This window comes from Apus apus, chromosome 1 (assembly GCF_020740795.1).
Source record: "Apus apus isolate bApuApu2 chromosome 1, bApuApu2.pri.cur, whole genome shotgun sequence".
NCBI lineage: Eukaryota > Metazoa > Chordata > Aves > Apodiformes > Apodidae > Apus > Apus apus.
Window position 1 is genome coordinate 20,018,696 of NC_067282.1, and position 22,539 is coordinate 20,041,234.

General features: G+C 42.4%; 1 protein-coding gene across 6 annotated transcripts in view; it reads right to left on the reverse strand.

Annotated features, from left to right (window-relative positions):
- SPATA13 (spermatogenesis associated 13) overlaps positions 1 to 22,539 on the reverse strand; it is a 157,732-nt gene that overhangs the window by 5,026 nt on the left and 130,167 nt on the right. For 5 of the 6 annotated variants that reach the window (XM_051613049.1, XM_051613039.1, XM_051613019.1 and 2 more), the window contains 8 exons: positions 13,675 to 13,811; positions 13,134 to 13,313; positions 11,868 to 12,053; positions 8,541 to 8,720; positions 7,669 to 7,901; positions 5,222 to 5,351; positions 4,316 to 4,688; positions 348 to 422 (listed from right to left, as the gene is read on the reverse strand). In XM_051613049.1, the coding sequence (XP_051469009.1) occupies positions 348 to 422; positions 4,316 to 4,688; positions 5,222 to 5,351; positions 7,669 to 7,901; positions 8,541 to 8,720; positions 11,868 to 12,053; positions 13,134 to 13,313; positions 13,675 to 13,811 (1,494 nt within the window). Of the gene's footprint in view, positions 1 to 347; positions 423 to 4,315; positions 4,689 to 5,221; positions 5,352 to 7,668; positions 7,902 to 8,540; positions 8,721 to 11,867; positions 12,054 to 13,133; positions 13,314 to 13,674; positions 13,812 to 16,361; positions 16,451 to 22,539 lie in introns of those variants that run through there. The other variant, XM_051613065.1, reaches the window with a different exon arrangement.

Here is a 22,539-nt window from a genome sequence, read left to right on the forward strand (position 1 = left end):
TGCTTAAGAACAGGCTGTCTCAGTAAAAGCAAAGGAAGGAATCAGTAACCCTCATTTCTAATTTAAACTCTGCATGCACTTTCTTACATCCTTAAATAAACTGCCTATCTCTTGAGTTTCTTCTCTAATAAAGAGAATTACTGACTTGTTGGTCTGAAGGAGACTGGGGAGCTGATTTAGTAGACAGAAAGGAATCTGATCTTAAAATACATGTTAATGGAAATTATTTTAACTCCACGTAAACCATGATTTTTTTTTTTAAAGATTGAAGAACTCAACCATAGCCAGATTGTGCTATTTTCTAACAAAAATAACACTAGGAATGCAAAGCAACTCTGACCACTCACCTTTCATTTTTCCATGCCTTGACTTACGGGCATTTTGCATGGCTTGCTTCTTCTGGTTTTCTGAGATTTCCATTCCTGTGTCAAAAGGTAAATTAGGGCATTGGTATAAAGATACTGTATCTAATAGTTGATTATGTAAAATTGAAACAAATAAGTAAACTATAAACAATTTTTAGTAAATCTTAATAGTAATATACCTGAAGTTTTAGATGTATGTTTTACTTTTCATATAAATGTAAAGATAGCTTTTCACTGGGATGACAACAGGAACATTAATTTGCCTGTAGATTACTGGGGAAAGCTGCTTTCCAGTTCCTGCAAATGGCAATCACTGGAGAACCAACCACACAAAATGTTCCTTTTATAGCCAAGTTCAGACAACAAGAGATTAAAATAATTGTAAACACTTCTGAAAGCCTCATGTCACCAAGCAGTAGATCACAAATGCAGAATCTGTTTCTTTTTCATGCACTATGAGCTAACTTGGGGTAACAAACTGAAGTCACTGCTACTGAAGCAGTACAAGTTTGGGTGTATTTCCCTCCACTCAGAGAAGACAGTATCACAAACTCTGCCAGATACCAAAGCACGCTGTGATGTGGTTGTGGCTGCATCAGACTGGGGTGGATCCCTCACTCCAGTTCCTCGTGTACTCGTCTGCACTCTTGTATGATTTACATGATGCTATAGTATGTGGTCAACCCTGTGCTATTTACTGTCATGTGACTGATCTGTGCTGAGTACAGAGAGGCCAGACATCTGCTATAAAAGGTGACACTAGTGACTGGTCTGGAGCCCATGTATGGGCACTCTAATTTCCTGTCCCTGTGTACAAGACAGCTGAGACAGGCTTATATGTTACATTTGCTCAAGGAGACAACACAGGTCACATGCTGTCACTCATTTTACTCATATGCACATAAAGAACACAGAAGTTGCAATTCAGAGTCAGAATGAAGCATTTGGTTTTGTTCCATTTTGCATATTCCCACTCTTCATTATACTTTTAAAATTCCCTTTAATTTTTAGCCTGAATTTATGAACAAGTTATTACAAATTAGCCTATTAAGTTAAAATACAATCACAGTTCACCATCATTCTGGGGTAGCAAAAGTTTATTTTATTCTGTAGGGTTGTTCTTTTCTTTATAGAAAGAAGGAAACAGATTTTAAAAAATGAAAGCAAATACATCAAAAGAGATCAGACCGTTTACTTAGGGTTACTATTAGTGGTTTGGAGAAGGATTTTCTGGCTGTGGCCTTTTCTTCCCATATATTCATAAAAGCTAAGAAAAGCTAGATATGGTTTGGGAGACGGTGACTTGCACCAAAGTGTCTTTGAAAATAGCAGTAAAATGCTATTTGCAGTTCTGAAGACAAGGGTATGTATTTGTTCCCTGAGTGGTTAGATTAGAGGCTTTGTGAGAAGCCCAGCAAGAAAGCTTACAAAATCAACAAGATAAATTTAAACCCGAGGCTGAGAATACTGGCACCTTTCCACTGGTTTTGGCTAAAGGAAATGTTCAATTATGCCAAAAAAAGAAATTTTAGAAAAGAAGCAGTCTTCTGTGTAATGGAGCAAACATCCAAGCCACCATGACTCACAAAACCAGATGGACATTAGCAACTACAACTGAACTGTCTTCCCTCTGGTTCATGATACCTGTGCCAGGACAGGTACATCAGAATAACGAGTGGTGACACTTGAAAAGCAAGTTTCCAGAGGCTGGATGTTAAGTCTGCAGAAAGATCTCTATGTGCTGTTATCAAAAATAGTTTCTCGTTACACTGACTCTTCTTCACTGTATTGCACAGTACCTGAAGAGTAGCAAGCAGGATGGACCCCCCTGTGCAATCCTTGTGCTCAGCACCATGGGAATTTGTGACCCAGCCTCAAAAAGGGATTAGTTTGTTGCTACTATGGCAAATCTCATTTCTGTCACTGCCACTGACACCACTGTTGAATGGTTACCCTTCTGAATGTCCCATGTTGATTTTCATGAAAGGTCCCAGTAGAATAAATAAGGACATTTAGGGCTGTAGCTGCTACATCTTTGAAATTTCCTTGGAGATTTCCGGAGCTGTGTCACCTACAAGGAATGGTGAAACCCCACTGCCTGCACTTGACAGACCTGCTGCTGCTCAGCACAAGCACTAGTGTGAACCTCAGAAGCATCCTGACATACAGCAGTTATCCTGCTCAGCATACTCTCTTGGTGCTCCATAAAGCAATCACTGCAAGAGGAGGTGTACATACAGAAGAGCTCAAGAATGCTCCTCAGAAAGGATGAAAATAGATGTTCACATTTTATCTCCCTCTGCTCAGTCCTGCTCACAAAAGTGAAGAAGCTGTGATTTATTCCATACTGTCCTTCCGTATCACTGTACTACTGTTTTCCCTGTATGCTGGAGTGGAGGCTTTCTGTAATTTTGTTGTAAGAGGGACTGTTTGGACACTCATCATCAGATCCTCTGCACTGCTTTAGTACCTTCTGATCACCTTCATCCTTTGCAATATCCACTTTATTTTAAAATAGAGTTCTGTTAGGTGAATTAGAAAAGGCAGCCACTACCCAGCCCCATGAGCACAAGGTGACTTGAACAAGCTGTATACAGGGCAACTCATGAAAGCCATCACTGTTGTGCCCCAAAGGACATAATGTCACTCCATTATGTTCTGCATGGAGAAAAATTGCTTTTGAAAAGTTTGGAAAGTTTGAGCAAAGTTTAGCTGTGGCTGCTTCATTGTTTACTGTGGTCTTGAGGCGATCTGGGTTAACTGCAACAGTTGGTGCAAAGAAGAGTTAAAACTGGTTTTAGGGTATGAATTGGAAAACTTAAAAGTATTTTCTTCAGCCCACAGACTACCTACAATATATATGGAGGAGGCCTTATTTTTGTCACATTTCCACAATTATATCATATTTCCATGTATTTCATGCAAAAGAAAGCCACCAAGATCAAAAGGTTTACACTTATAATCTAAGGGTCATTATTCCTGTCTTCCTATCCCTCTGATCAGACATTTTGTGTGAACATGGAATATGAGATTTGGCATCTTGTTTCAATTTTAATAATTTCTGAGTTACATCATTCATTTCACTGCACTTCCACTATTAACCTGCTGTCATCCAAAGAATAAGCCTGAAGTGTGTTATAAAAAGGAGTTCTCATGCAGTCAACACACACAGATGCACTAATATTTCCATTACTTCCTTAGGAATATTAAAAAGTTTTCTTTTTCTTATTAGTTTGCTGCCTTCTTTCTGCATGTTTTGCCAATTAAATTTTGCTGGAACTTTTGTCACTGATCCTAAAGGAAGCAGGAAACTGAAAAAAATTAAAAAAAAAAATAATGGCACCAAAGTTATGCTCACACAGAAGGCACTGTCCTTAGAGTGTTCCACAGGCTGGGGGTCTAAAGCTGATCCTGGATTTGCAAGGTCCTTCCTTTTTTCTGTAAACTGCCCAGTGGTGCTATCATTTGGTCTGTAACTAACAATACTATGCAATTGCACAGATCTACTGGACACAGGAGGTGCCATTATATGACACCAAGAGTAAAAATCTTGAATTACTGCTGCTGGGCTTTACAATAAAAGTGTCCTTAAGAATAGATGTTCTGGGCTCATGATTCATACAGAAGTGCTGGAATTTAGTATGGATTTTTATTATTGGTCTCTGCGAAGTGCATCTTGTCATATCTCATATCTCATTCTGCTCCATAATGCACCACATTTCCATGGGTTATGCTGTGACACGGATGTCACAGCTGACTGCCCTGGACCTTTGGCCCACAGCAACAGAGCAAACACACCTGAATAGGCTTCACTTACACAGCTTAAGGTCATGCCGGGTGAGAAAGAGACACCAGTCCCAGAAGAGAGAGTGCGCATCTGCACAAAGCATAAAGAAATGTAAAGGCCCATTGTTTTTACCCCCATTTAGAGAGGAAATCCATCTACTTACCCATTTCCTTGTCTTCCTGAACTCTTCTCCTTTCACTTTCACACGCTTCCATCCATCTTTTTTTATCCTCCTGTTTTTTTGCACAGAACAAATGAATCTCTTCTGTTGCTCTATTTATTATTTTAAAAGCATTCTTGACATTAATGTTAAAGTCTTTGTCTCTGCCATCTTCAGTGTCCACAATTTCCATCTCATCCATGTCAATACGATCTTTGTAATACAAGATGTCCCTTCTCAGTAAGTCCTTCTTACAGAATACAAGTTGATGGTCAAAAAGGAAGAATGTCCTCTGCTGGCTTTTGCCTTGCTTTGATATTTTGGTCAGTTCTCCTGAGTGGATCAGTTCTGAGCTTCTGGCTAACACATCTGGTCCCTAAGAAGATACATATATGTAGTAAGTAAAAAAACATGCTAAGATCTTGCTGTGTGCCTCATCAGTCTCATAATCAAGATTTAAGTCCATTTTCCTTTATTTTTATTATTAGATTTGAGAGTGTCATAGAATGTAGATAATCTCATACAGGCAAACTCTATGACTGTGATTCTGCTCTACTGTATTTCTGCATAAATCAGGAGGAACCTCATTAATGTCAGTGAGGCAGGTTCAAGTTCTGACAAAACTACCCAAGATCCAAAGAAGATTCTACAGGTCCAGCATTTTGAAAAAAACAATTTTTTCATCTCAATGCAATTTCATCTCAAAGACAAGTGCCCTTGTTAATACAGGCAGCTCTTCCTGATTTATGAGCAAGGTAATCAGTAACAAGAATCACTGCAAATGAAGCAACTGGACTTTTAACAGAGCAATGACCATTTGAAAAGCAGACACCATAAACTACTATGCAGAAAGACATGCAGTTCTGTACACAGTACCTTTGCTCAGGAAAGGGGCGGGCTGGCACTTACCTCCCAGTCTACAATAGAGACTTGCCAACGTGCAATCTTGTCTATGCTTTCTAATCTTCGTTTTCGCTCATTGATCAGACATGCTACATTCTTCATAGCCTCGTATGCAGCTTTTATGTTGTTATAATCACTGTGAAATGTAGGCAGGTTTCAAAGATCACATATCCAATGGATATGATGCAATCACAAACTGACACAGTGCCTGAAGTATTAGCCTGCATTACCCATATATCCCTCTACTCAGGGTACTTAAATAAGAGAAACCTGATTCTTGGCTATCCTGACCTCACATATTAGCCTGCACTGCTAGGCTTCGTCCAGGAGCAAATTATTAACCTGGTGGCAGGAGGCAGAGGAAGTAGATTCATGAATTGCAATACTGTCTCTGCTGAAAACAAGGGTAGAGCTCCCATTAACCTCAGTGATACCTCCATTTCACCAAAGCAACCTGTTTTTCAGCGAGATTTTACTGGGATTTTAGTGAGAAGGGCATTCTTTTAATCGTGTTTAACAACTTTGTTTTCTCCTTCTTGTTTTCTATGGCTGGGTCAATTAATACAAATGGAGAACTCTTATGTGGGCAGAAAAAGTATCAGAAGCAACCTCACACCGGGTGAGCAAGGGACCCAAGAACATGGGCACAGAAGAGAGGAATTAGGGAGACCATGCTGACAAAGTGGCCTATTTTCATGGAACAAGTGTGTGAGAGCCAAGATGGTCACCTTCCCCTGCCTGCTCCAGGTCAAATGCAAGCCTCCTATCTTTCTTCCATTGTTCTGCTTCCCTCCTTCTTTCCCTGAGCTCCCCACATGCTTATGAATCTCCCCAGCTGTAGGAAGGCTTTCATTCCCCTTTGAACAACTTCCATCATTCCTTCACATTCCTCAAATGGAGTCTCTGAGAAGACAGAAGGACAGAGACATACTTCTTGCCTCAGAGTCCCAGAAGTCCTCTTGCAGAAAAGGGAGCTAGAGGCAGAAGACAGCATGAGCCAGAAATAAACCCTGCAAAGGGGTCAACCTCACTGTCCCTTTTACCTGCTTCTGTCTCAGCTCCTATTTTAATCTGCTGCTGGATGCACTTCCCTTCTAAATCTGCCCATTACTCTCCTCTATTTTTATATATGGAAATTTTTTTCTGCCACACTGTAGACGATAATTGAGATTAACAATAACAGGATCCCACTAAGGCCAGGGAGATGTCCCACAGGGTGACAGCAAGATATCCACCCTGCTACTCTTGCCCTTGCCTATCTCAGTTCCTTCTGTCTCTGTTGGTGTGATTGTTATGCCACACCTGCTGCATAACCTGTGGCCTTCACAGCAGGCTTTGCACATGAGATCGTCAAAATTTTTTATGACAACCAAAAAACCCAGTTGGCTGGAGCTTTTCCAAGGCTTCATGTGCATGTAGGCCTGCCTGCTTGAAAGCATCTTGGTACACTGGGCACCTGTCTGTGTTTGTAGGCATCTCTGGATGCTGAGCCACAGCAAACGAAAGCAGGTACTGTGGGTGGGAGGTGGCAAGATCTCACTCTCACTTCAATAGCTCACAGAACAATCCTGCTAAAATTAGCAGCAGTGAAAGAGATACCCATGTTAGTAACTGTTACTGCAGGACTTCCCAGGTAGCCATGGAACTGAATGGAGGCATGTCACACCTGGATGTCTGTACTTCACATCCCCTATATTTTGTTTCTGGCAAACATCCTATGGTCTCCAAGGGGAGTTTTCTCAGGGTTAAAGAAGTGCAGACAGACTTCAGCCAAGGAAGCATTGCCTCAGGCTGCACTTGGACCTTGAGCACAGAGGTCACAATGGAACATTTTTCTTGCAGTTGTACAAGGTAAAAACCCAGATATTTGAAGATAAAAATCTTAATTTAGTCAAAGATTTAATAAGCTCAGGGGTATACTAGAAAAGCTAATAACCTGCAACTTTATTCCTTACTTGTTCCAGGTGAGTATCTAATATCTGGACTTCACTGCAAACAAAGGCAATGTTTATTACTAATACATTTATAAAAAACATTACCTCTAAACTTGTTCAGATTGTGGTTTTTTTTCTATTCCTTCTTTAACTTTTCTTGCATCCATAACATTTATGCAGCTTCCCCTTTTCTTTGGTGGATTTCCTTCTCCCTCATTTCTTTGACATATTGGCTATCCCTGCATCCTACTTCAGCACTTTCTCCCTTTCCTTCATCCTCTTTCACTCATTCCTCATTCTGTCTTGCATCCTGTCAGTCCCTTGTGCTGCGTTTTCAGATGCTGTTTTTGTTAATATCTCTGATGGTTTCAAGGTGCCCATCTAGTAAGGAGCTCCTGTCTATAATGGTCAATGGGAGTTTTGCTCCTGATCTCCAAAGCTTCAGTGCCATGTCACCCAGAAAGCTTGAATAATTAGGTGTTATTACTATTAGAAGATTGTTTCTTTTCATTCTCTCACCTGTGCTCCTGAGTGGTATATTTGAGCAATTCTGCAAGCTGCAGGGGGTATTTGCAGATTTTCTGTACAGGCGTGAGAAGAAAACCATCAATGGCAATGTCAATCATCTGCTGAAGCAAGCGACAGGCCTCAAAGAAGTGACGGTATTTGCCCTGTTTCATCAGTTTGGAAAGTTCAATGCAGGCACTGGGATGATTGTTACAATACTCTGAATAAATAGCAAAGCCTTCTTGCTATTAAAAAAAAAAAAAAGTCAAAACATTAACTAAAATATTTGTCTATAAAGGAGGAAAGGTGTTTTTGTAACATCTATTATATCTAATTAGATTAATTAATCAATTTCCTATATTGTTTCCAGGCTGATCAGCCTTGAAACTATGCAGAAACCTACTTTGTAACTGTCAGAAGTATGTATCTTTTTTGTAAGAACACAGAAATAAAGGGCCCCATTGAGTCAGAATAATCAAACCCACTTTAGGAAGTACTTTCATTTGGGGAAGGCTGCTATAGGCTTAGCAAGTGTCCATCATGAACTCACAGCCTCTCTCCCCACCACCTTCTTAGATTATTTTTTTTAGGAAGTTTTTGCATCCAAATCACTGCAAATAGACCAGATTATCAGCTATCATTACAGTTTTGAAAAGGAAATGTAAAGTTGTGTATAAAGCTACATCTTGCGGAAGATGACGAGAAATCTAAAACATTTAAATAATTCTTTAATTGTAAATTATCTTACACACTAAAATGCTATCTATACATAGTTAAGTATTCGATAAGCACTGGTTATTAAAATCTCCTTTTAAGATAGCAACTTAGCATTTTTTAATCATGTTTTGTTTGTTTCATAAAATAAATCAACTTTCGCAACGTACATGTTGAAGAAAACATGACCCTATTTCACTTAGATGAGGTTCCTCTTTGTTGTACTGTTTCTCAAGATCCTTCAGAAACTTCCTTTGGAACTTGTAAATATCTTCAATATTTCCAAAAATGGTGCTTAACTGAGCTGTGGTAAACATTCCTGTGTGTTTGCGACACTGCCGAATATAACCCTGCAAATGAAAAAAACCAACAAAAACCTGTGAAAACAGGTTCTACCCCGAACAAGCCCATTCGAGCTGGCAAAACCCCTGTGATCTATGGCAGGTGAGTGGCTTCCCAGCCATACACAAACACACAAATGCAATTTCAGATTTGCATCTGAAATGCTTCCATACTGATTCTTGCCGTCCAGTACTGTAAATGAATCAGGGAACCAGAAACCCACAGAGCTGGTAAAGCCCATCTGCATCTCCTTGTTCGACTACGTGCCAAGCTGGAGGTGAGCCTGGTGTAAAGCCCCGTGCATGCTAGTACTTAAGTTGCCATGCTTTTTGTAACAATTTCTCTGTGACATAACAGTTCTTCCCTATGTGGATAAAAACAAACCCTAAAACAATTAATATAAAGACAATTTCTACCAGGGCTAAAGCACTAAAGTACCTCTCCCTCTACTATGCTCCTGTGAGACCCTACCTGGAGTACTGTGTCCAGTTCTGGAGCCCTCAACACAAGAGGGATATGGAGCTGTTGGAATGAGTCCAGAGGAAAGCCACAAAGATGACCCAAGGGCTGGAGCACCTCTCCTATGAACATAGGCTCAGAGAGTTGAGTTTGTTCAGCCAGGAGAAGAGAAGGCTCTACGGAGACCTTATGGTGACCCTCCAGTATCTGAAGTGGGCCTAAAGGAAAGCTGGGGAGGGAATGTTTACCAGGGCATGCAGTGATAGGACAAGGGGCAATGGCCTTTAATTAGAGCAGGGTAGGTTTAGATTTGACATCAGGAAGAAGTTCTTTACTATGAGGATGGTGAAGCACTGGAGCAGGTTGCCCAGAGAGGTGGTGGAGGCTCCATCCCTGGAGGCATTCAAGGTCAGTCTTGACAAGAATCTGAGCAGCCTGATTTGTCAAAAAGGTCCCTGTGCACTGCAGGGGGAGCTGGGCTATATGACCTTTAAAGGTCCCTTCTAACCCCACACATTCTTTGATTCTACTGGTTCCTTAACCAGTAGGTAAGTGGGGCACAGTTTAAGGTAAAGAATCAAAATGAAGAACATATGATAACACATTCAGAATGCTGCTGTTTGGTAAAATCCACATGGTATGGGCAGGAGGTAAAAAATAAAATAACTTTTCCTGTTTTTTCCTCTTTACTTGTAGGAACATCGCAGCAGTCCAGTTCACTTTCTTCAAATCCAGTCATAGAATCCAGTCTTAATACACAACTGAGTCCTTCAGTATTACAGCACCCTAGGAACAAATTGCCCTCTGCCATCAGTAACTGACATTAGATGGCATTGGCATTTGCATAGCTAAGAAGCATAAAGGGGCAGTTGGGGGCCTCTTGGGACTGAAACAGAGCTGCCACACACAGCTGGCACATCCTCAGGTACCTCTCCTACAGAGCTGAGCGAGGCGAGGAGGCTGCAGTGCAGGGCCTGACTATCCAGGGATAGCAGCTGTGCTCATACTCCCGTACCAGTTGTAGTGCCGGGGTAGAGATTAGAGGTTAACTGGTGTGCTAGGGGTTATCTGCCAGGCTCCTCTGTTTGGCTGCTTTCAGGCAGGCTTCCCCCAAATCACTTTGGGAGCAGGCAGCCGTAAAAAGCCTTGCAATTGCTCCGGTGAGGTTTACCAGGAAGCAACCCCGAATATTGCTGGCACTGTTATGAATATTCCTGTCTCCTTCACAGCCACCTGCTCTGAAAGCTGTGCAATGGCTTTGCTGCAAGCCAGCTACCACATTTCCTACTGTTAGGAGGATAACTCCAACAAGGAAAACTAATTCTTGTGCAGCTCTTGTAATGTGGGCTAGAGACACTACTTGAATGTAAAATGTTTTTCTGGATATACTCCAGCTTCCTGACTGCACCAGTCACAGTGATTCATTCTAGTGCAGAGCTTGCAAACTTGGATTACTATCTGCAGTGGCTTTTCTGGCTTTGTCTTACTTTAGCATATTTTTAGGTCCTGCTTGCACCACCCTACAGATTCACCCTGAGGAAAGCAGACCATCTCAACCCCTCATGTTGAGCATGGAGCATCACTTCTCTACTTGGAAAATGTGGTTTTGCACTTTTGTGCTAACCTCAAGAGGCATGCAAGATTTTTAAAAAGTGGTACACAATATATGTATTACAGAAAATCAATTACTAATATCAGTCTAAGAATTACTAGGTCAGTAAAATATGAACCAGAACTCAGCTAACCATCAGAGCATCGACACAGCTGAATGTACAAATTCTTCCCTAATCTTTCAGGCACAAAGTAAAGCTTACTAGCTTAAGTAAATAGTGAATCTAAATGACAAAACTTAGACACAAAGTCTTTAAATTAGCAGTTCTTTTTGTTTTCCCTTTTTTTTTTTTTCCTTCAAAATACATTGAAAAGGCCTGATCTAAAAATAATAATTTAAAAAACCCACTGCTGTCTGGTCTTTTTTGTCATCCATGAACAATCTAACCATGAGTGGTGGACTAAAGGATGACAACATGACAAATATGGAGAAAGATCTAGCAAACTAAGGGTACAAATAATATTTTGGTAGGCTGCTTAGCACCCTTCCAGATGCTAACCACAAATACAAGTCAAATATAGGTCCAATGCATCACAGCCCATGTCAGAAGGGGCAAACTTCAGTGAAAAGTATTAAGAAGCTTCTTGTTCAAGAGTAGGCCTCCAAAAAATTTTGAACAAATTCAGAAAAAAACCCCACGTTTTATGGTTCAAACAAGCAAGGTGGTTCTAAAACACCTTTAAGAATTGTACATAGCTTCTAAGCACCCAGCAAAAACTGTCTTTGCAAATTACTTTCACAAACTTTTGTCCCTTAAGTGCGATTTTATTAAAGTTACTGAAAGTTTTCTATCTAAACCAACTGGTAAAAAGTACTAAATAAACTGGACTTCCTTCTCGTATTATTATGGAAATAGCGTTCAGAGAAGCAAAACACTTTTTCCATGTCAAAAGTGGAATGCTGTTTTTTTTAAAAAGGAAGCAGTGCCCTGTGACAGTTGGCAGAAAGAAAAGCCACAAGAAGGGACTGACTTGACAGCCTCAATTGGGAATATTTTTGTATGAGACACCACTCCAGTTCTCAACTTATATGGGATGTTTTGTTCACATTAGATAGCAGAGGGCCCTCAGGTTAAAGCATGTACCTCACAGATGTCCTTGAGATGCTTGATATAGACTCGTTCTGTGTTCATAATTTCCTGTATAACGTTGGTTCTCATCTGATCCTTGTTTTCAGCTATTTTCTGACGATGCTTGCTAATATCTGCATCTTGTTCTTCATCCTGGATACTACTACAGATTTCTGGCACTTCTTCCTGATTAACTCGCAGCTGCAGCCAGAACAAACAAAGCAAACTAGAGTAAAGCAGCAAATTTTTACAAAATGTTATAAAACTGTTAGAAACTTCTTACAGTTAAGAGCGGACTTGCTACAGAAATGTTTCCACACTTACCTATTTGAGGGTGTTTCTCAACAGGATTTATCTCATTGTACCCACTGCACATTCAAATAAAGTGTTGACATTTTAGGCTGGTAAAATACATGGCTTTTTACTCACAGTATCTGAGAGATACCATGTTGTATTGCCTGTGAATTTTTCAGACTTAAGCTCATTTCTGACCCTTACTAATAGTTTATGTGTTATTTTGGCCAAGCCAGCATATGGGTAAAAATTACAAAAGCAGACAACTCAAACACTTTAAAATAGCTTCCCTCTGCTCCAATTCCCCACTTGTACCATGTGAATAACAGCACCTCCTTTTTCAACTTTTGTCTGATTGCCCATGTTGGCAACAGATCTAGGAAGGGCAAATGCAGGAACCATCACCTGCACTTTATGTAGTACTTCACACACTGTGGCTCAAGCTTTATTACAGGCTCTCAAAAAGTACTTTAAATTAAGTTGTAAAACATAGTTCAATTTTATACCATTCGAGAGTTATACTGTCATTAATTTGGCTGAGTTCTGGCTGGGAAGTTCAGACTGTGAGCCAGATCCCTACACAATGTTGTGGTAATAAATTAAGGCATATTTTACCAAGAAATCCCTGCAGCACAGCTTTCCCCACTCCCTCATGAAAACTGCTGTGTTCTCTCTATATACACTGACTGCTCCTGGTTGAGTTTTCTGCTGCCCTCACTTCTGCTTGAGAAATTCCTTTGGTTACAAAAAGACCACGGAAAGAAAGAAGCCAAAGTAAAAGGCATCAGTGGAGTTAAAGGATCTTGGGGTGTGATTCTCTATTGTTTTTTACCTTGCAAAGTCATTAGGAGTTACACCACTGATGTTCAGATATACAAAGATGCTGAGGTTCAGGCCCTTCATTTAAATGTAGTGTCATGACCACTGCTATTGCACTGTGCTAGGAATCTCATGTGACAATGATGCAAAAGCAAGAGAATTACTCACTCTGACAAAGCTAGCTGGAAACCAGGCTTCTTTGTCCTCTTTTCTTCCCCACCACCAGTCTTTGTTGGAAGCTTCTAGAACTCTAATGACATCTCCAGCTTTGAAGCCCAGCTCTTGATCATCCATAGTCACATGGTCCCAGAGAGCTTCTGCATAGACAATGCTGCCATCACTTATCAGCTGAGATGGGAAGAAAATGAGATTGTGAGGGACAAAAAGATAAGCAATTAACTGTTCATAAATTACTAAAACATCAAAATATCTTACTAGACTGCCCATGATTATTCCTATACAGGATAACAACGAGATCCCTATTCCAGAGCAGTTACAGACACTAACAAGTTACACTCCCAGTAAAGTACTAGTCACTGTGCTCTTCCCTTGGCATCTGCTTGTGGGCTCTGCCAGAGACAGGACACCATGGATGCTGGATTCTTCACCACTCTGGCTACTGCCGTTGCACTTTTTATTAATATGAAACCTCAAATCTGTGTAAAACACCCACCCAGTCATTACAGCAATGCAAGGCCCAGGACATTACCTCATTAATCGCTAGCTGTTCCCCTCCAGGCTGCAGGTACCTGGGGGTGGCTTGGCAGAGCTCCTCGTAACTGTAATCTTCCTCACTGCCATTGTCATCCACTAAGGCCGAAGATTCAGTCCCACCATCTGCAGCAACTAAAACAAAGGTGCAACAGCTGTTTGCTTCATCATTTTTATGATTAAAAAAAAAAACCCAAACAATGCAAGAGGAATCTCTGAGAAGTTGCTTTTGTTGTCACGAATATAACAATAACAGCAGAAAAGGAGGGCAGTGGAGCTCTCAGGAAAACCACTTTTCCGCCATTAGATACTTTTTACTCTTCTTCGTAATTTTCTCATTTAGCAGCCGACAAAACAGAGAAATTCTCCCTTTTGTGCAAGAAAAACAGCACTGCAACCATGATTTATTTCTGTTTTTACCCAGAGGAAATCTCAAGAGGTCTCACTGCCATTTTCCACATGGCAGATGAGAGAGCTCCAGTGAGTCCCTGGCAGTCAGAGGGGCTGCTGTCAGACCCCCAGATGGGTGCCAACACACTGTCACATCCCCACCAGAGATTTTACCACCCAACACCTCCATGCCTGCCCACCCACCCATGACAGGGGTGGGTAGCCTATCCTACAGCCCCTGCTCCCAGGTGCCAGGGAGGCTCTGGCAGCACAGAGATACCTATGGGCAGGCCCAAGGGGACTGGGAGTCTGTAATCACCTGAGGAAAACCTTGTCCTAAGTTCCCCAAATCACAAAAAAAATCTTGGCTTGACAATCGTACATTTTCTGACCAAAAAAAACAGCTTGTAAGGAAGGCCAGAAACAAGATGGGCTTTCATCTTACTGCACAGCCACATAAACCAAGAGAAACACCATGTGAGTGACTGTCACTATGTACTACTGTACTGTCTGCAGCTACTGTATGAAACTGTAAAAACCATTTGGGATACATTGCTGGGTGGCAGATCCTTTTGGTAATCATCTCTGTACTGGCAGACAAAGAGGACTGGGGACTGATCTCTGGACCAAGTAATACTGACTGGCTCACGTCCACACTGCTCAGTGCTAGACCCCTTCAGAGCAGGTTTACCTCTCAAAGCCAGCTGATCGCACAGACCAGGAGGTGAGCTGGTAATCAAGAAGCCTTCATGACCAGTGGCCCAATGCTTGAGTGCATTCTCTGGTCCTTGCTAATTTATCCCTAAAGATTTATTCCTATAGCAGGCCCAAGTTGTGAATAACTAAAGAGTCTGAAAATCACACAGTGCTCAAAAATCCAATAAATAAATTAAAAAAATTCAGAATGGGCTGCTAGCACCTTTTCTAGGGGTTACTGGGTCCCAGATCAGTTGCCCCATAGAACACAGAGCATCTCTCTCACTCCCAAGTGCCTGGGAAGGGACCTTTAAGTGGAGTTCGTAGAATCATAGAACAGTTAGAGCTGGAAGGGACCTTAAAGATTGTAAGTTCCAACTCCCCTGCATGGGCAGTGACACCTCCCAGTATATCAGGCTGCTCAGAGCCCCATCTCACCTGGGCCTTGAAGTTATTTCAGTTATTGAACCTGTAACTTCCACCAAGCAGCAAGGCTGAGCAGCAGGGCCCTGATCCTGCCTCTTCTCTGCCCTGCTGCAAGCCTGGAGACCACCTGCCTGCTGCGCGATGGGCTCCAGATGGCTGAGAGTCAGGAAGAGATGACTCCTGGCTTTACTCCACACACCCACACAACAAACAGGCATGCCACTGACCACCCATTATCTACCTTAAAGGGAGGAACACTTCAGCCCCATCCTTAAGGGCACTCATACCATCACTAGCATCTCTGGTCATTTGGGTATGAATTTGCAAGAGAGATCAAAGCTGATTACTGCAGAGATTCACTAAAAAAATTGCAAGATTTCTCTTTCCTTTAAAAGTGGAAAAATATGGCATAATCTTGATTCAGCAGAACAAGGCTTTTCAACCATTGGCTTCTACTCCCCAGCCTTTTAAATATACACTCACATTAAAATGGTATCATCAATCTAACTATTGTGGATGCTGAATCTGTTTTTAAAAAAATGATGTTTCTTCCCTACAGGCTCATAATCTGAGCACTGATAAAATCCATCTTGTGAAACTTACTGATACCGCTTTATTTTAAAAATCTGCAAATAAATAATCCATTAAATCAATATTTAGCTTATAAAGCAACACCAAAAAAAAATTAATCCCAGTGATCTTTTATACATTTCCACTGTACTATCAGTATTGCCTGTTGGTTTGTTCTGGTAACAATGGCACATCAAAATAACTTAGCTCATTTGGCTCCAGATGAAAAATTACTGCAATTTTGGGATGGATAACTGTTCACTATTCTGTACCAAATCAACACGCTCACATTGTCTTTGCAGTCAGACTCCAACAAAAACCAGTTGCTTGCATTCTGCATCTATTCCGCTATTGTTTGCAAACAGAAATGTAAGAGGTAGGGGTGGGCTTTCCCGGTTGCTCCAACGGGATGCAAAAACTTAAAAGACAACCTGGGATGGATTCTGATCTCCTAGCAGTTTTGTCACTGGTGTAAGTCTGCAGGCTCCGGCAGATGACATGGTATAAGAATCAGGCCCCCTGACTGGCACAGTTTATCAGTTCAATCTGAAAACACTGTAAAAAAACAGCAAGAGACAGAGAGAATGTTCTACTCACACGTACCCGTCTGAAGGCTCTCCAGGCTCCAAAACCGTGCCATTGCCCCCCTGGCTACCATGCTGCCGCCAGACTCGACCCCAGGGCAAGGGTTTGACGTCGGACAGGACCCTGCTGCCGGGTCCCCCAGGGCTGGCAGGGGCTGACACCGGGCTCCGAGCTCCCGGGACGCGGAGCAGCAGCCCCCGGGCCGCCAGCTCCTGCGGCGCCGCCACGGCCGGGCCCGGCTGGGGAGTGCCAGCGGCGCCTCGGCCCGCTCGGGGTCTGCCCGCTCGGGGTCTGCCCGCTCACCGCTCGGCCCCTTCACGCATCAGCCCCCTCACGCATCAGCCCGCTCACGGCTCAGCCCGCTCCCGGCTCAGCCCCCTCACGGCTCAGCCCGCTCCCGGCTCGCTGACATCACGGGGTGCCCTTAGGGAGGAAGTTCCAGAAAAGAAACACAAACCGGGCTGCCTGGCCGCCCAGACCGCTCCCAAAGAGCCCGAACGGCTCGAACGCAGCAAGCCAAGGAGTACATTTGTTTTTCATTAAAGCAGCTTAATGTGATTTCAATCTATATTTATATGACTGCAATTCAAAGGGAAAGGCTATTTGGATGGGAGCTGGGAGTTCCTTGTATTACAACACTGTTTGGAGTATCGGTCTATCTTCGTTACATTATACCAGTTAAAATTCCAGTAGAAGTAAACAATGAAGGTATTTTTTACATGGCTATTAAAACTTCTCTTGCCTCCCTGGCAGATTCCTATATCATTATTTAGGGCACAAGCAGCCGAAGTGTGAAGGCTGCAGCAGACTGCTCCCAGGAAAAGAGGGGAGGATGGAGACATTTTCTTGCTTCAACTACAAACTTAATTCAGATGCTCCAGAAAACAGGGAACAAAGCAGGAAAGCACCCAAACAGTCCAGCTTTCATTGAGAGGGACCCAGCCAGGGCACAGCCTCGTTCATTCACCATGGGCCAGCATTTGCCCCGCTTAGATCTGTGCCATTCTGCAGTGAAGCTGCATCCGTTCACGCAGGGAAAAGGCAGGCGGGAGCTGCTCCCGCTGCAGCCCGCGCTTGCACGCAGCTCTGCATTCACGGTTTGCAAAGCGCCGTCATCTTCATGGCTCGTTCTTTATCTGCAGGCTGCCTTGCTCAGCTCCCTTTAACTGGGGACTGACTGACTGCCTCCTCCAGGGACTGTTCACAAAGCCCCGGAGGCATTTCTGCACACAGCGACCTCTCAACACCCACTGAAATCACATGGTTTCCCCCAGCGCTGCCTCAGAGCAGAAGGAAAGGCCAAACATTGCCCTGCAATATTAATGCCATCTCCCTGCACCAATGCAGACTGTGCTACACTGCACAGGAGACTCACTGGAATCCTCTCCTGAGTTCCCAAACTTTCCTTTTATTTCTTGCTGCAAGGATATTTGTTGGATAGCACATTACAAACAAGCTACTACATATTTTAAGATGTTTATACAGAGCCCCACACATTTTTCTCGGTACAAATCATTTAAAAAAACCCCAACCAACCAGCAAACTGAAATGACACTGAAGTGCTGATGAACCTGGGACATGCAAGTGAAGGCTTCACACTTTTAATCACCCAGAGCACAAGCTCTTGACCATGTCAAACCCCTACTCACAGGGGAAAAACAGCTGAACTGCCAAAAGAAAATGAGATTACACCTCACACGGCTCTTCTAGAAGATACATTAAAAGTTATCTCTGAAAGAGTAATTTTGTTTGATTTTTGCAGAACAGAACGGTCTAAGTGTTTTTGCCCGATGACTAACCCAGTGCCCCCATGGGATGCTGCTGGTGGGGGGGATCTGTTCTCCCTCCTCTGCGGGGGCATGTCTAGCAACTGTGCAGGCACAGACTGAACCACCACAAAAGTACTCGTTTGGTGGTGGCTTCGTGTCCTCGTAGGATCAGTCAGGGACAGGGGGAGGCGCAGGCTGTCCTTTGTAGTGACAGTCCACAGCAACCCTCTCCAAGTGCATGCTGAGCTGAGCTGGCTTACTACCATGCAGGGCACTCTGAAACGGCTGTGGGTAGCACATACTAAAATACTAAAACCAAAAGCTAGTTCATGCACCTCAAGAAGATCCAATTCTAGATATCCCTCTGGTACCACAGAACCCTCCACCCTGAGGCAGACCAAAGGTCCCCCCACTCGCTGCTCTGACAGCAGCCAGTAGCAGATGCCCAGGGAGGAACATAAAAATAGATGAGGCATGTCATGGAATTTTTCTGATGTACTTTCCTGAATTCCAGCTATCTGCAGATCAGAGTCAGATCCCTCCTGGGGCAGAAGTAATATCTTTATGTTTAATGAACTGAATTTTTCAAATAATTTTTTAAATTTCTGTAAACTTTTGGGATGCAAAATATGTATAGAAATTCATAATTCAGTTTTATCAAGTGTGAAAACTATATTTTATTTTTATCTTGCTATCTGATTATTTAATTTGGTGACCTTTAGTTCTTACATTATTGAAAACGGTAAGTATGTTCATTTTTCCTATTCCAATCAGACTTTTATTCCCCTGTTCTCCTTCTTTCCAATTTGCAGAGCCATAGCCCTGCTAATCATTCTTTATACAGAGACACTGAGTAGGTTTTCTTGTCCTTTATGCCTTTCCCTGTATCATCCCCTGGAAAAAATGCATTTTGAGGTGGAAAAAAAGAGATGGCCCCCACATACCACAACAGTGGCACAATTGGGCTTTCTGTTCTCTATTGCCTTCCTACAAATTCCTCCCCTTCTATTTACTGTTTTGACTGTTACTATGCACTGAACTGACACTTTAATTATCTGTTGGGATTGCAGGATCTCCTCCTGAATGGCAATAGCCAGCTCAAAGTCCACACTTCTGCAGGCGTATCAGGCTTGTGTTCCTCCATGTGCACTACCTTGCCTTTATCACCAAATTCTCCTGCTGCCAATGCAGTCAGTTGTGACTCAGTACTGTGAAACCCTTCTGCAACCCTGTTCAAACAACTTCTGCTTTTACTACCATGAATATTTTAGCACACAAGCAAGAACTATACTTTAATTCTAGATCATCTCCCTTACCACATTATATGTGAAGACACTTAACATCCGACTCCACTCATGAGCTCTCTCCTTAAGAAAAGGTACCACTTTCCTCCTCTCCCTTACTTGGTGCTTACTCACTTGTAGACTCCCTCTAGAAGTCTTGGTTCTATCAATTTGTTACTGTTCCTTTAGTTACTCTAAAACCTTTACTGACATTTTGAGACAAGATCCTTATCTAATTTGAGCTCAGGTTGTATTTAGTAGTCACTTGCAAGGCCTATAAACCAGCTGATAGACAGTCTAACAGGTTTTTTAAATAGAAGATCTATAGCAAACTGTTTCTACATTCCTGTCGCTTTACATCAAAATTGCTAGAGGGTTGGGTTTTTTTTGTATTTGGATACAATTCAATAATCTGAAGGATGCCTTTTTTTTTCTCCCGTTATGATAGATTATTTTCTCATGTTTAATGACAGAACCCTTTTCTAGTGTTTCCAAATTCTGTCTTTACAAGTGATGTGAATTTGCTCTAAGCATTTAATATGGTGCCATTTAACACTCTTCATGCTGCCTGCAAGCATTCAACACCTTTTTTCTGCTCCTTAACGTTTCTTTGTTATATAAATGTTTTCTCACTTTTGTTTACTTTCCCTCTTTTAATTAAAACTCGGATCTTTTTGTTCTTCTCACCCCCACAAGGATACTGGCTCGAGTGCATTATGGAACCAGAGGGCAAGGTTATCATTACCTGTCTGTATTAGGTCAATGGACAACACCCTAGATTATCTGTTTCTTCCAGTAAAGGTCACCTACCTTGGCTTATAAGTCTATACATCCCACCCTTATAAAGTAGCTGTTATGTGCGATCCTGCACACACCTCAGAACAGTTTGAGAATGGTTTCCTTTCCTATAGGTCTCCTGATTAGTGGCACCAAGCAGTTTTAATTCATGGTACACATAAAAATGTAGCTCTGTGCCACATTACAACACTTAACTCACACAACAGCAATTTAAGTCTCCTTTTATGACTGTGCTTGCTGCCCTTTAAAGTTCTCTGGTTTCCCTGTTTTGTCACATTTACTATCACCATCCTGGTGATCTCAGGTGGCACACAACTTAATCCTGTCACTATAATTTTTCCTGTTTAGGCATGGCATTCCAGTCCACAAATCCTGTGACACTTGGTGATACAGTCAATTTGTTTATCTGATTTGGCTCTTAAGTTTTTCTTTAATACGTTAGAGACCATCATTCTGTGGTACAATCTTTCCTGTTATTCCTATACAGCCTGCACAATGTGATATGCTGGTTATGCTCCGCTAGTTATCTTGGTTCAACCAAGTTCCTGACATATGCCATCCTGCTTCTTTAAACCTATGTTTATTTCTCCCCTCTTGCTTTTTAAACTTTCACTATGTATTACTGTCAGGGTTGCCCATTTTTCTAAATCCTCTTTAAACAACATTTGTCCAACAGTTCCTAAATATTTCTTCCTGGAGTTTTGTTGGCTTTTGCTCCATCCTTCATTTGAGGATGCAGTGATCATTGACATTGCCTGTAAAGGATGTGCTGTCCTGTGTATTATTTCACCTTGCCAACTTTCCCCTAATTCTTTGTTTACAAACTACTCCATAATCTCTTGATTTGCATGTCAGCAACCTGCTTTTGTTTTGGTTTAGAAAACAAAGGATCTTTCTATTTAAAATGTTCCTTAGTTCATAAATAATCTAAATCTCCCTCTTTTTAATACAGCTTCCTGCATGAATGTGCCTGGAGGTAAAAAGGCCTCTCTGTCTGACACTGAGCATGGTACTGGCAGCACTTTGGGCAATTTTACTGCTGGGCTCCTTGTCTTTTAGCTTCTATCTTGCAGCTTCCATTTTGCCTCCAGCGCTTGTGTCCTGTCCATCACACTCTCCCTGGCAGCACCTGCCACACAGGTACCCACCTGCCCTCTGAAGTCCCTGGAACTGCCTAGGTGCTTCACCTGATACAGCAGCTGCTCCCAAAACACTGCTAGGTCCTGTTGGCAACATCAAGCCCAGCTATCTATGCAAACAACAAGCCCATTAGCCATCAGCATAGTTTTTATCTTTTCCCATCAGTTAAGAGTTCAGGAGCCCCCAAAACGGACAGGACATAATGATGCTGGAGTGAGTCCAGAGGAGGGCCATGAAGATGATCAGAAGGCTGGAGCACCTCTGCTATGAAGACAGACTGAGAGAGTTGGGGCTGTTCAGCCTGGAGAAGAGAAGGCTCTGGGGGGACCTCACAGCAGCCTTCCAGTACCTGAAGGGGCTACAGGAAAGCTGGGGAGGGAGTGTTTACAAGGGTTTGTAGTGAGTGGAAAAGGGGCAATGGCTTCTAGCTGGAAGAGGAGAGATTTAGGTTAGACATCAGGAAGAAATTCTTTAGTGAGAGAGTGGTGAGACGCTGGAACCAGTTACCCAGAAAAGTTGTGGAAGCCTCATCCCTGGAAGTGTTCAAGGAGAGACTGGAGGGGACTTTGAGCAACCTGGTCTAGTGGGAGATATCCCTGTCCATGCAGGAGGGTTGGAACCAGATGATCTTAAAAGTTCCCTTCCAACTCAAACCATTATATGATTCTAGGAGTCCTATCCTTAAAAGTATCCCATAGCCATCATCCTCCAGTCCAGAGGCTTTTCTGACCCTGGCAACACTGAGACTTTTCAGCTCATGGTAGTGGATTATGTCCCTTTGGGTCCTGCCCATGAGTCTTTCTGCATCCCTGAGCTTTTCAGGCAGTTTGGCTGGAGAATATAGCAACTAACATAGAGCTGCTTGTAATATGAGACATATTTCACTCCCTTCCTGGTAATCACAAACACAGCGCCCAGTCTAGTAACCCCAGAACTGCGTTTCCTGAATATTGTCCTACTTACGTCAACACCCTTTTGGGATACAGGAGGAAGGACAAGGTAGCAAGCAGATGGTAGCAAGCAGGGAGCTGTTTTGTCTCAAGGAGTAATTAATAACGTCTGTTTGTTCACTTCTATGACCAATAACCTATTTGGGGTGGAGTTTATTTGACCAGTGATAGGGATGGAGAACCTCAAAATCCCCTCTCTACAGCCAACTTGTTTGCGCCTCATTTCTTGAGTTGTGCTCCACAAAGGCTGAAACCT